The 12,312-nt window shown below is 47.9% G+C and overlaps 1 protein-coding gene across 1 annotated transcript; it reads left to right on the forward strand.

Moving 5' to 3' along the window:
• Nucleotides 1–275: 275 nt before the first annotated feature.
• Nucleotides 276–9,496, forward strand: LOC107304245. Its single transcript, XM_015837470.2, has 9 exons — nt 276–667; nt 773–922; nt 1,033–1,160; nt 1,321–1,593; nt 1,677–1,807; nt 8,197–8,277; nt 8,362–8,436; nt 8,521–8,598; nt 8,970–9,496. Exons 2-8 carry the CDS (start codon nt 841–843, stop codon nt 8,573–8,575), a joined length of 825 nt encoding a protein of 274 aa, XP_015692956.1. The 5' UTR covers nt 276–667; nt 773–840; the 3' UTR covers nt 8,576–8,598; nt 8,970–9,496.
• Nucleotides 9,497–12,312: the final 2,816 nt, after the last annotated feature.

Consider the following 12,312-nt stretch of genomic DNA (forward strand, 5'->3'; position numbering starts at 1 on the left):
TTCTTATATGAATCTGTAAATTTCTCCTTAGATCATACTAACAGGTGCATTCACCTGTATTGTTATTATTCTTTGAACCTTTTATTTTTTTTTCAAATTTCTGCCTATATTTATAAGTTCAGTAGTTTTTTTAGTAATATATTACGTGACATCATATCCAATTTTATACATACGTAAGTTGTATGCTACATTAAATTTCACATTGGGTCTAACATACAGGTTGTGTGCAAGTTAGACGGAAGAGAAATTATTGGCGAGAGAAAAGGAGAGAAGAGAACGCACCCCCGGCAACAATCCCCATCATCCTTCCTCTCCCTCCCAGGGTCCCTCCAGCTTCGGTGAGGATCGATGCCGCCGAAACGGAGCGGTTCGAAGACGGCGGCGGCGGGAGTAGTGGGAGATGCGAGTGCGGGGAGGAGGATTACCCGGCTTCGATCGAGGGAGCTAGGGCTGGAGATGGCGGATGCCCTGGGTCCAGTCCTCAAGAAGAGGAAGGTCAAGAAGACGACGGGAGGCAAGGCGCTGCGGCCGCCATTAGCAGCGGATCCCACATCCCGGCCCCGGCCCTGGTCGCCGCGTGTTGAACTGCCACCGTACCCCACTTCCGGCAACTCGATCGATGTTATGAACTGGGATATTTAGTTGCGCAGGATCTGCGCGCTCTCAGGTTATGTAGGCCTCTAATTTCTCTTTAGCCCTCGTTAGTAGCAACAAGGGAAGGGGATAAAAGGGAAACCCTAGAACTGAAAACTTTAGCATTGCTCTTTTGCAGGACCTGCGGATACTGATGTTGACGTTCCATGCACAATCAGGACGGAGGAGGAGGACCCACGCACTGCCATGGACGTCGTGAGCATTGCTGACAAGGCCATTGTCCGGAAGGCAGCTCGTTCGGTTGTCGGCATCGTCTCACGTGTGCCTGGTATATAAAAAGACTGCTGCTGCAGCTGCTAACAAATTGATTTCAGTTGCCATCGATCTCTTCCAATTTTCGGCTTATGACCCGCTGCTAATTGTGCCTCTGTTTTACAGATGGGAAGGAGATTATGCAATGCAGTGGGATAATCGTGGATTGGAACGAGACCAGCAAGTTGGCAACGATTGTAACTTGCTCTGCAGCCGTGTGCTATGATGGTGCATTAGTCCATCCCAAACCAAACGTAAGCACAAAGTCAAACCTTACTGTATTGATTGATTATGATACTTGGACCATGAAAATAACCCATAATAAAATCAATTTGCATACATCTATTACTATTTAGTTTACATTTTGTAATTGGGCCATTATTCAAAACTAGTTAATCATCTCTCTTTTTGCAGTTGCGCATACTTTTGCCCAATAATACTAACGTAGAGGGGCAATTGTTGTTCTTTAATGCACGCTACAACATTGCATTGTTGGAGGCCATGGTGGACTCTCCATTGGAGCCTGCTAATTTTGGCTCTTGTCCAAACTTTGGACAGAAAGTGTTTGCCTTAGCAAGGGACCATAAAGCATCCTTATTTGCTAGGCATGGCTCAATCCTGTTTCAGGAGCCACCATCCTTTTTCGTGGACAAGTACTGGTTATCTCTCAGCTCTGAAGTTGCACTGGTATAAATTGTATTGTCGTTGCAATTTTGTTTATCCATTCCTACTTTCTTGCTTATTTTGTTTGTGTTATTTCTTTGATGCAGTGTGGCACTGGAGGACCTGCGATTGATGAGCATGGAAATGTTGTAGGGATGACATTCGGTCGCTTGCCATATCCAGACATCCTATCTATTTCGATCCTGCAGACATGCATTGACATGTGGAGGAGACACAGGTTCATTAACAATCCCTCATACTATTGTATTTTTGTTACTATTCTTTTTATAGCTATAAAATTGTGGCGATAGGAGATGTATGTCTATGTTGGTGTCGGAGATGTGTGCCCAGGGAATCCCTGTAAGTGGCGCATGGCGTCGAGGGCCCACGCAATGAACCCCTGAAAAATGAGTCTGTCCCGGAAGATAACCTGGAGGCTGAGTACTGGGAGGGTCGGACCATCCCCGACCCCCACAACCTAGGACGACGAATGCGGGCCTCACCACGTGTGTGGGCGTAACACGTCAGCGACGCCCAACCACCGCAGTTATGGCGATAGGAGAGCGCTTGGCGAACGCCTCACCACATTTAGTGCGGCTATAAGCGCAACTGCGCAAGCCTCACGCCCACGACTATTCCAGGGAAAAGTCAGGCCTCGGTGACCGCGCGGTGACAGCGCTGTCATAGCAAGGATGGCTGTCTTTCCCACGGTCACTTGCGCATTTAATGCGCAAGCGACCACGTGAGAGGAGTGGCCCCCCTTTCAGACCCTTAGGTCCAAGGGGTTGCCTTCTCTACACACTAACTGGTAGGCCCGGGCGACGACAGCATGGCAACATGGAGTAGCATGTTGACTAACTGCGGCCACCATGGTAGTCCCGAGGAGGAGCCCCTGTGCACCGCAGGTGAGAAAAACCATTGCCCCTGTGGTGCCCCCTTACAATATAAATAGAGGCACTGGCCATCGGGAAGAGACAATGGAAGACAAGTAGAACATTCAAAGCAGACCCAGCGATAAGCTTGTGACTTTACTCTCATAGTTCACAAGCGATAAGAGTAGGGTATTATGCCTCGCGGCGGCCTAAACCTGTATAACTCATTTGCGTTTGTCGAGGGGCCTGACCCCCCTCGATCTATGTTTCATTCGTTCTTCTGGATAGGCTTTTAGGCTCTAACTCGCACCCTAGGTCGAACTCACAAGGGGGATCCCACGGTCCCTCGCTCGACGAGCTGACGCTCCGACAGCTGGCGCGCCAGATAGGGGGTGCGTTTGTTAGGGTTTGAAGCATTGGCTTCACGCTCCTGGGGACATTTGGTTTTCTCTCCAATTAGTGAAGGCGGAAGAGCCAATTGTGCGTACTCCAACGCCGCCACACGAGGCGGTGGAGGATGTCGAGGAAGAGGATGACCTGGCGAACGAGGGAGGCCATAGCCCGAATCACCGGCACCGCCGGACTCGGACTCATGGATCTCCACCACTACCCCGGGACCCCGCAGTGGCCCAAGGTCTTGCAGCGGCTGCGGCGTTGCCCCCAATGAGGCCAACACCGAGGCCCGCCCGAGTGAGCACGCTGGCGGGCGGTGACAGGGCGAAGTGCCCCGGTGCCTGGAATTTGGCTCGCCGAAAAGCGCGCTGCAGGTGGCTGAAGTGCTCTTGCGCCACTCAATAGTTACCCCGGACCCGGGGACAAACGTCCAGCGATGGCTAGATGACGTGGTCAAGCTAGTCACAACGGCACAACAACTCCACGACGATATCTCGTAGCTTGCCCTTCGTCTCATCTATCGCTCGATGGCGGGCGCGGAGAGCCGCCTCAGCGACACGACCGCACGAGCCCTCGAGGCTCCCCCGCTGCTGGCGGGCGATGGTGTGCAACAAGGAGAGCTGTACGCCGAGAGTGACGCTCGGTTGACCATCAAGTGGTGGCGTGCCACGCGCTGCCCCGCGCAGGTCACGGGCAGCGTCTCTCTTTGAAGGGAGCACGCACTCGACGGTAGGCTGCGCGGCCTCCGCTGTCTCCGTCCTCCAGTGTGTGCCGGGCTTTCGTAGCGAGCCTGCGAAGCGTCCGCTGGCCCTCAAAGTTTAGGCCTAACCTAACCAAGAAATACGATGACAACATAAACCCCGCTGAGTTCGTCCAGATCTACACCACGATCATCAGGGCCGCGGGGGGCGACAACCGAGTCATGGTGAACTTCCCCATGGCGCTAAAAGGCCATGTAGAAGACTGGCTAATGAATCTCCCAGCTGCATCCGTCCACTCCTGGGAGGACATGTGCCAGCAGTTCACCACGAACTTCCAGGGCACCTACCTGTGTCCAGGGGAGGACCTCCACGTGGTGCAACGGTAGGACAACAAGTCCCTCTACTAATATATCCAGCGGTCCTACCAGGTAAGCAACACCATCCCGCGCATCTCTGCCCATGCAGTGATCTACGCGTTTAGGAGTGGTGTCTGGCACAACCACATGCTGGAGGAGATTGCCTCCATGGAGCCCCAGACCATCGGCGAACTCTTCGACCTGGCGGGCCGCGTGGCTGGAAGGGAGGAGGCCTAGGCCTGGAACTCGTCTAGCCCAGGCGCAGCGACCACCATCGCGACGCCGTCTGAGTGTGGAAGAGGAAGTCGTCGTGTGGCAGTGAAGAGGGCCATGTCCTCGTCGCCGATGGCGTCGCGCATCCCCCTCCCAAGCAGAAAGTTGTGAGCGGCCGTGATGAGTCCGCCAACGTGCCTAACAAGGAGAGGTGCTCGATGCACAATACCTACCGCCACAGCCTCGTCGAGTGCCGCTCGGTCAAGAATTTGGTCGAGCACGTGCAAATGTACGAGCGGGAGAAGGACCACTGCAAGGGCAAGGCCTCGGCGGCCTCTACGGAGAATCGACGTCAGAAGGTCGAGCGACATGCCCCCGTCGGCGACGAGGACGACGACAACCTCGGGTTCCAAGAGCCCAAGCACAACGTCGTCACCATGGACGGGGGAGTGTGTGCCCATGCCTCCCGTCACAGCTTCAAGGCCATGAAGCGCGAGCTTCTAGCAGTCATGCCGTCCTACGAGGTGGTACGACGGACGTGCTAGTCCGTGGTGACTCACCTTTGACCAAACCGACCACCTGGTGAGCATCGCCGGCAGCGGTCACCTAGCACTAGTGACCTCCCCCACCATCTGCAATGTCAAGTTGGGCCATGTTTTGATTGTCGGCGACGCGACCCTCAACCTCCTGTCCCACCATGCTGGAGGACACATCAAATCTCGTGCAGCGGTGTCGGGCGTGCCTATTCCATGCCAAGCAAATCCACCAAACTGCCCAGGCTCTCCCGATGATCCCGCCCTCATGGCCCTTCGCGGTCTAGAGGCTGGACATCTTGGGCCCCTTCAAGCAAGCGTGTGAGGGCTACAAGTACCTCTACGTAGCCATCGACAAGTTCACCAAATGGCTCGAGGCATATCTTGTCGTCAAAATTGACAAGCACTCGGCCGTTCGGTTCATCGGAGGTGATGAAGACCCGCAAGGGTTTCTTTTTGGTGCCCGATCTTTCGATGAGGGATAACTCGATTGAAGTGGAGATGACGTTCACGGTTCGACTACAGCTATCCAAGAACGCTGCGCCATAGCAACCAATACACCACCTCCAATGGTCGCCGCGATCTTGCGGTGCGCGACGCCGGCCACGAGGGCACTTGTCCTGCGAGCAATCGAAGAACTAGCAAGAAAAAGTAAATAAACAACTCAATTGCGAGATGAATATGACGCACAAAGATGAATGATTATTAAGGTGGGGTTCGGTGAACAAGTATCCGAGTGGTTGCGCCAACACACACGTGTACAAGTAGCAAAAGCTAACTTGCAGAAACAAAACCCGCCGTTCGAGGTGGCGGCCAGGGTATAAATAGGGGTAGAGCACGGCCACAGGGTCGTGACCTAACCCTAGGACGCGCCCCTAATGGGCCCAACTGGATACACGGCCCATTGGGCCAAAAGAGGTGACGCAGCACCCATAAAAATAGTCTGAAGTAAAACAGCAATAGCGGACGATCCAAAACAAATAACGAGATGGGGTTGGATCCATTTGAAAGTAGACTTGATAAGCTTTCTATGAAGTACTTGAACGCCCAAATCGGAGTTCGCATGAAGTTGTGGTGGTCGTTAGAAGTTGTCGCTGTCCTGCAGTCCAAATCCACCCCGCGCGAATCCTCGCTCCGTTGGATCCTCTCCATCATTTCTGAGCATAACAATAGTGCACGCGTCTCCGGGATATAAAGGAGATGAACATAAACTCAAGAAAGAGCTCACCTAATGGTTGAGTTAACGTGCACGAGCGCGGGTAATCAGACCAGGAAGTTGTACTTTTGAGGTGTGGATGTATCTATGGCGTTGATGTCCTCATCAGGGTATCATCGCTCGGTTCGGGGTGCCAACCGTATCATTACGGGCAACGACACAGTTCACCAGCAAGCTGTTCGCTGAGTACTGCGACAACCTGGGCATAAAGCTCTGCTTCGCCTCGCCCGCCCATCCCTAAAGCAATGGCCAAGTATAGCGTGCGAACGCCGAAATCCTAAAAGGCCTCAGGACCAAGACGTACAACGTGCTGAAGAAGCACGGGGATTCATGGACCGAGAAACTATTGGAAGTGCTCTGGGCAAACCGGAGTTACCAGACCACCCCCAGTCGCGCAACATGAGACACCCTTCATGGTGTATGGGACGGAAGTCGTCCTCCCGTCCGAGCTGGCCCTGGGCTCACCCCGAGCCACCATGTATGCACAAGTTGATCAAGAAAAGCTATTGTGCGATGACCTCGACTATCTTGAGGAAAGACGGCGGCGCGAGGTGATCTGCACGGCCCGATACCAATAGGACCTGTGGCGCTACCACCAGAATAGCGTTCGACCTTGATCACTCCAAGTGAACAATCTCGTCTTGCGCCGTGGCCAAACATGAGCAGGGATGAGCAAGCTATCCCCCACGTGGGAGGGCCCATTCAAAGTGATTGAGACGCCCTGACCAGGTGCAGTCCGGCTAGCCATGGAAGATGACACACAACTGTCGAATCCATGGAACATAATACAGCTGCACAAGTTCTACCCGTAAGCTGCAGAGGTGTAATGTACCTAGTGGCTCGGGCCAACCAACCGTGCCCCGTATGGCGCTCTAAGTTGGCCGGGGGCTCCCAATGCATACGCATAAGTTGTCGAAGCTGGCCGTATGCACTTTAGCCGGGCCCATCGGTAGAAAGACGAGGCGTTAGCAGTGCCCGTCCGCTACGACCCCCACCAACGTCGGGGCTACTTTTCGAGATGTGGGCCCGGGGTATCCCCTGTAAGTGGTGCATAGCGCCAAGGGCCCATGCAGTTGAACCCCTGAAAAGGGGGTCGAGCCCCAAGAGTTCCAGTGCTTCCTAGGGGATCGTGCCCAAAAGATAACCTGGAGGCTGAGTACTGGGGGGTCGGGCCACCACCGACCCCCATGGCCTGGGATGGCGAATGTGGGCCCCACCATGTGTGCGGGCGCACTGTGTCAGCGGCGTCCAACCACCGCAATTATAGCGATGGCAGAGTGCCTGGCACACGCCTTACCTATTTCAATGCGGCCACAGGTGCACGCCTCACCACATTTAATGTGGCTATAGGCGCATGCCTCACGCCCACGCCTCTACCAGGGAAAAGTCAGGCCCTCGGTCACCACGCGGTGACTGCGTTGTCACCGTAGGGATGGCCTGTCTTTCCCGCGGTCGCTATCGCATTTAATGCGTGGGGCGACCGCGTGAGGAATCCCCCCCCCCCTCCGGGTCGTTAGGTCCAAGGGGTTGCCCTCTCCTCTACCCACTGATTAGTAGGCTCGGGTGAGGATGACATGGCAACGTGGAGTAGCATGTTGACTAACTGCAGCCACTACGACAGTCCCGAGGAGAATGAGCCCTTACGCACTGCAGGTGAGAAAAACCAGGACCCGTGTGGTGTCCCCTTACAGTATAAAAGGAGGCACTGGCCGACGGGAAGAGACAACGGAAGACAAGTAGAGCATTCAGAGCAGACCCAGTGATAAGCTTGTAACTTTACTCTCATAGTTAACAAGCGACAAGAGTAGACTTGAACCTGGATAGGCTTTCGGTTCTTCTGGATAGGCTTTCGGTTCCATCGAGGGGCCTGACCCCCTCGATCTCTCTCTCTTTCATCCGTTCTTCTGGATAGGCTTTTGGTTGTAACCCGCACACTTGGGTCGAACTCACAAGGGGGGTCCCACGGTCCCTCGCTCGACGAGCTCACGCTCTGACAGTTGGTATTAAAAATAGAATAATACTCCAAGTCTCCAACAAGCAATCATTTCTAGGATTTGAATCTTGTATCACTATATAAACATTTCTAACACTATCCATTTAGGAGAGTATTTGTCCATCAATCACTAGTCATTTAAAATTCTTCTAATTTTATCCCCGCCTACTCTCACACCGATCATTTATATGGAACACCATAGTCTTTTTTTCTTAACCTTAATCCCTATTAAACATTACTGATGGTTTAATAGGAGCATGGCATTACTGATGGTTTCATCGTGGATGAGGTATACATTTACGTGTTTTAGATTAGTTGTCAATATATTTTAATTATATTGGTACATTCAGGTATACACTGAGAGACTTGGTATTTTCAAGGGTGATGTCATTGTTTCATACAATGGACGTCGCGATTTCATTCTACATATGGTATGCCATTTATGATCACTTTTTTTTAGTTTTGAAAACCAAAAAAGAAATATTTCTTACATAATCACAAATATTTATGAGCAGTTTGAGGCGTACCTTCTCAGTCTTGGCTGGGGTTTTCTTGAAAGCTCTGATTCTAGCTGGACTACTGATTTGGAGGTATATGTGATGATCTTCATGGTGTTAATAATATTGAAACTAACCTTATGTTTGAAATAACATATCTTAATTTGTTCCTTTTAGCTTGAGATATATGACCCTGTCGGATGTATCACTAGATGTGTTACCTTTACTTTAGGATTTTCTGATACTTCTGAGAAGGTATGTACTCTTTTAGCTTTTTGTTATGTTTGTTGTTTTTTATAATATGGTATTTATCGTTTGACGATAATCATAATTCTTATATTATTTTGTTGTGCTACTTGTTCTAGTTTTAGAGTCATAGCTAGTTTTACTTTTAGCTCTATATTTTGCATCTTATATAATAGAATTGACATATTTGTTATAACTGTACAATTCTATATAAGTGCAAAATAAAACTATGACGTGGAAAATACACTGATGAGCTAGCAAGTACTTAAATACTTATCAAGCATCAATGCACGCTTATGTGGTTGATATGGATCTTTCAAATGTTATTATAAGCTATGTATTTGCAGGAACTTTTAACTAACAAATTTGTGAAATTTTAGGTCCTTGGACTGCTATGAGACTGCTGGAGGATAAAAGATTCGCAAGCAATATGGCCAACTGCAGCAGCTATGCCATTTGCCTTTCTTTTGTGTAGCTATGCATTTTGTAATGTTATGCACTATCTTGGGGCTGTGTCTTGTTTTTTTGTTCGATTTGTAACCCCGAAGGATATAGTGTAACATTGGTTCTTGTTTTTGTTCTGTGGTAGGGCTGTTATAGCGATAGATACTAAAATGTTAATGAGCTATATCCTGTACTTTAGTGGTTTAGCAAGTTTTTTGGTGGCCAGGATTGCAAAACTGAAAAAAAAATGGAACATATCTCAAATGGCTATGTTCAGGCCAACAAGCACCTAGAGAGGAAAGAAATTTCTGTAGCTGATCTTGTTTTTTTTTTCGGTTTCATCTGACAATGGCCGGACTCAGCACCTCTACGCTGAGATTGTAAAGGAAACCATTGTACTCTTTTTCTTCCATCCTTAATGAATTTGGTTGGCCATCCTTAATGCAGATGGCCAGATGCAGCTTGGAAGCCAGCTTGTTGGTCTAACGGCAAATTTTGATGCTTTTGACTGATTATTTTGGTTCAGCATAGGAAGGCCATGAACTCCATGTCAATCCAGAAGCACTTGGCAGCTGCCAATGAATTTTTTAATAATTTTGACGTGAAGTACGCCAGGCTCGGTGTTCTTCTCTTTTCTTTTCCTTGAAAGCCTCTGCAATAGTGTCTCTGCTGGGCATTATGAGTTAGCAATTGTTTAATTAGGAGCCACTTGGGACTGAAAATCAGTCCTTTGAGCTATATATGTTACGGCGATTGATTCATACCAGCAATATAATGCATGATGTCAAACAGATAAAGGATATTTTTCTCTCCTTTTTCATTAAAATTCGTTTAGTTACTTTGGGAATAAAGAACAGATATGTATCCTGCTTGGCTGAAATAAAATGTGATGCAAAGCAATAATGAAAAGACCATTCCAAGTACAATCGACAAAACCACCAAACCATAGTGTTGCCTTGTCAACCATGTAAGAATATCAAGGGCGATAGCAATACACGTGCAAAATTTGATGATTGAACCAATCATTGTCGCAAAATATCCAAAACAGACACAAAACTTCATCAACATGATAGTTTATGCAGTGCTCAATACACACAGAACAAGGCCGCGTTCGCCACTCCTCCCTTAGCTAACTTATCCGTTCTGTTTTTCGTGCGCACGATTTTCAAACTGCTAAACGGTGTATTTTTTACAAAAATTTTCTATAGAAAAGTTATTTTAAAAAATCATAGTAATCTATTTTATATTTTTTTTAATAATTAATTAATCATGTACTAATCTATTACTACGTTTTCTACGACGGGACTAGGTTAACTAACATCTCCAGCCGAACTCGGCCCAAGTCATGTACTGGGCAGGCAAAAAGTCTGTTGTTCAACATGAAGGCGGAGAACTATTGCCTTGCTCTTGGGCTCTTGGCATCAGAGTAGAGAGTTTTTACAGCAGACAAAAGCACACAGACACACAGAGCAATTATCAGGATGGTGAGCTGAAACAGCAGGAGCTCAGTGATTATCCCGATTATTAAAATCACTAACAAAACTCCTAACAGAATGAAATGGAAATCTATTCGGACTAATGCTGCATCCTGATTCATAGTTCCTACGGCTAGAACTACGTCGTAATTGGTTCCGTTATATTACCTCATTCCCTAAATATTTAATGTCGTTGATTTTTTTATAGGCGTTTGATTATTCGTCTTATTCAAAAAAAATCAAATATGTAAAACTAATATATGCATAAAAATATATAAAGAGGGATGCGCAAATGAATTTTAGAAATGAATCCGATGCTCAGAAAAATATTTAAAGTTCATTTTTTGTTGTCTTTTTGAACTTGTGCTGGAATTTACGGAAGTTCCGAAGAAGTCTTCGGAACTTCCGAAGAGGTCAGAGTCGATTATGTTGGCTATACGGAAGTTCCGGAGAGAAGCTTCAGAAGTTTCATACAAGGTCGATTTCAGTACTGTAAGATCCACGGAAGTTCCGAAGAAAACTTCGGAGGTTCCATACAAAGATGGTTTCGGTACTGTAAGATTCATAGAAGTTCCGAAGATTCTGACCGGAACTTCCAAAGAATGATTTTTACAGATTGATTTGATTTTCTTCTAAGTGTTGGGGCCAGCTATTTTGAACTCATCGGAAGTTCCGAAAAAAATATCTTTTGCCCGAACGTGCAGAAAAAGAGATGAGGGTATAAATACCCCCAACCCCTTAAGCAAGGGTTGCTGGTCATATTGCTCATTCATTTTTCCTTTGGCTTGATTTCTTGAGATTCACTTTGAGCCTTGCTTCCTCACTCCCTCCTCTCCACGGATCTAAACGATTTGGATTTTGTGTGCGAGAGTGTGTGGATTTGAGTTGATTTGAGTGCTTGGTGTTGACTTCGTGAGAAATTTCTTGAGCACTAGATTCATCCCTAAGAACTCATTGTAAACTTGTTACTCTTGGTGGTTGAGGACAACTAGACGGCTAGGCGTCGTTCCTTAAGCCACCAAAGCTTTTGTGGTGTGCCGAGAAAGTTTCTGAAGGTAGGGTCTCGCCTCCGCAAGGGAAGAGACACCTCGAGTGAGGGGGAGTGCACGAGCATAATCCCGAGAAAAGGGGTGTTGAAACCCGCATCAAGTTGGGCTCCTTAACGAATAGTTCCATTCTCTCAAGGATTGGAACTTCGGAAAAAATCTCTGCGTATACTTGTGGTGAAATCTCCCTAACTTTTGCTTTGAGCTTTACTTTTGATTGCCGCACGTACTTTAGTTTTTGATTGTGCAGAGCTTGGAGGTGATTTACTTATTCGTGTTTTAGTTGGCTAGATCTACTTCTTTCTTGTTCTAGATCTGGTGTTGTCGGAAGTTTCGAAGATCAACGAAACTTCCGAAGATCGGAAGTTCTGAAGCTCTGACCAAAACTTTCGAAAGTAACAACTTTCGCTTTTAGGTTTAATTTTTTAATCGCTTATTCACCTCCTCTAAGTATTGATTTACTCTTTTATGGCAAATAATATGAGAGGGGTTGTTTGAAGACGACATTTTAGCCGAGATGGCATAAGAGACGAAGCCAGTGTTTGACAATAACAAAATAGCAAAAATCACAAGTTGTTGGTTCTCTATAGTTATCAGAGATGAATGTTCCCCTCGTCTGCTTACATAGGATTAGTGAAATTAGTGTACTTGATTTTACTCGAGGCTCCGTATATGTTGAATTTTAGCAACATGTGTGTTGCTGATGTTGATTAAATGGGCTAGGCTTTAATTAAAATCTCACTAGTCCATAATAAATG

Source organism: Oryza brachyantha, chromosome 5 (assembly GCF_000231095.2).
Source record: "Oryza brachyantha chromosome 5, ObraRS2, whole genome shotgun sequence".
Lineage (NCBI taxonomy): Eukaryota > Viridiplantae > Streptophyta > Magnoliopsida > Poales > Poaceae > Oryza > Oryza brachyantha.

Bases quoted from the DNA above. Each gene is read 5' to 3' on its own strand.
- LOC107304245 (XM_015837470.2), top strand. From the start codon at position 841: ATGGACGTCGTGAGCATTGCTGACAAGGCCATTGTCCGGAAGGCAGCT. The intron at 923-1,032 runs GTATATAAAAAG...TCTGTTTTACAG, and splicing joins CATCGTCTCACGTGTGCCTG to ATGGGAAGGAGATTATGCAA. The intron at 1,161-1,320 runs GTAAGCACAAAG...CTCTTTTTGCAG, and splicing joins TAGTCCATCCCAAACCAAAC to TTGCGCATACTTTTGCCCAA.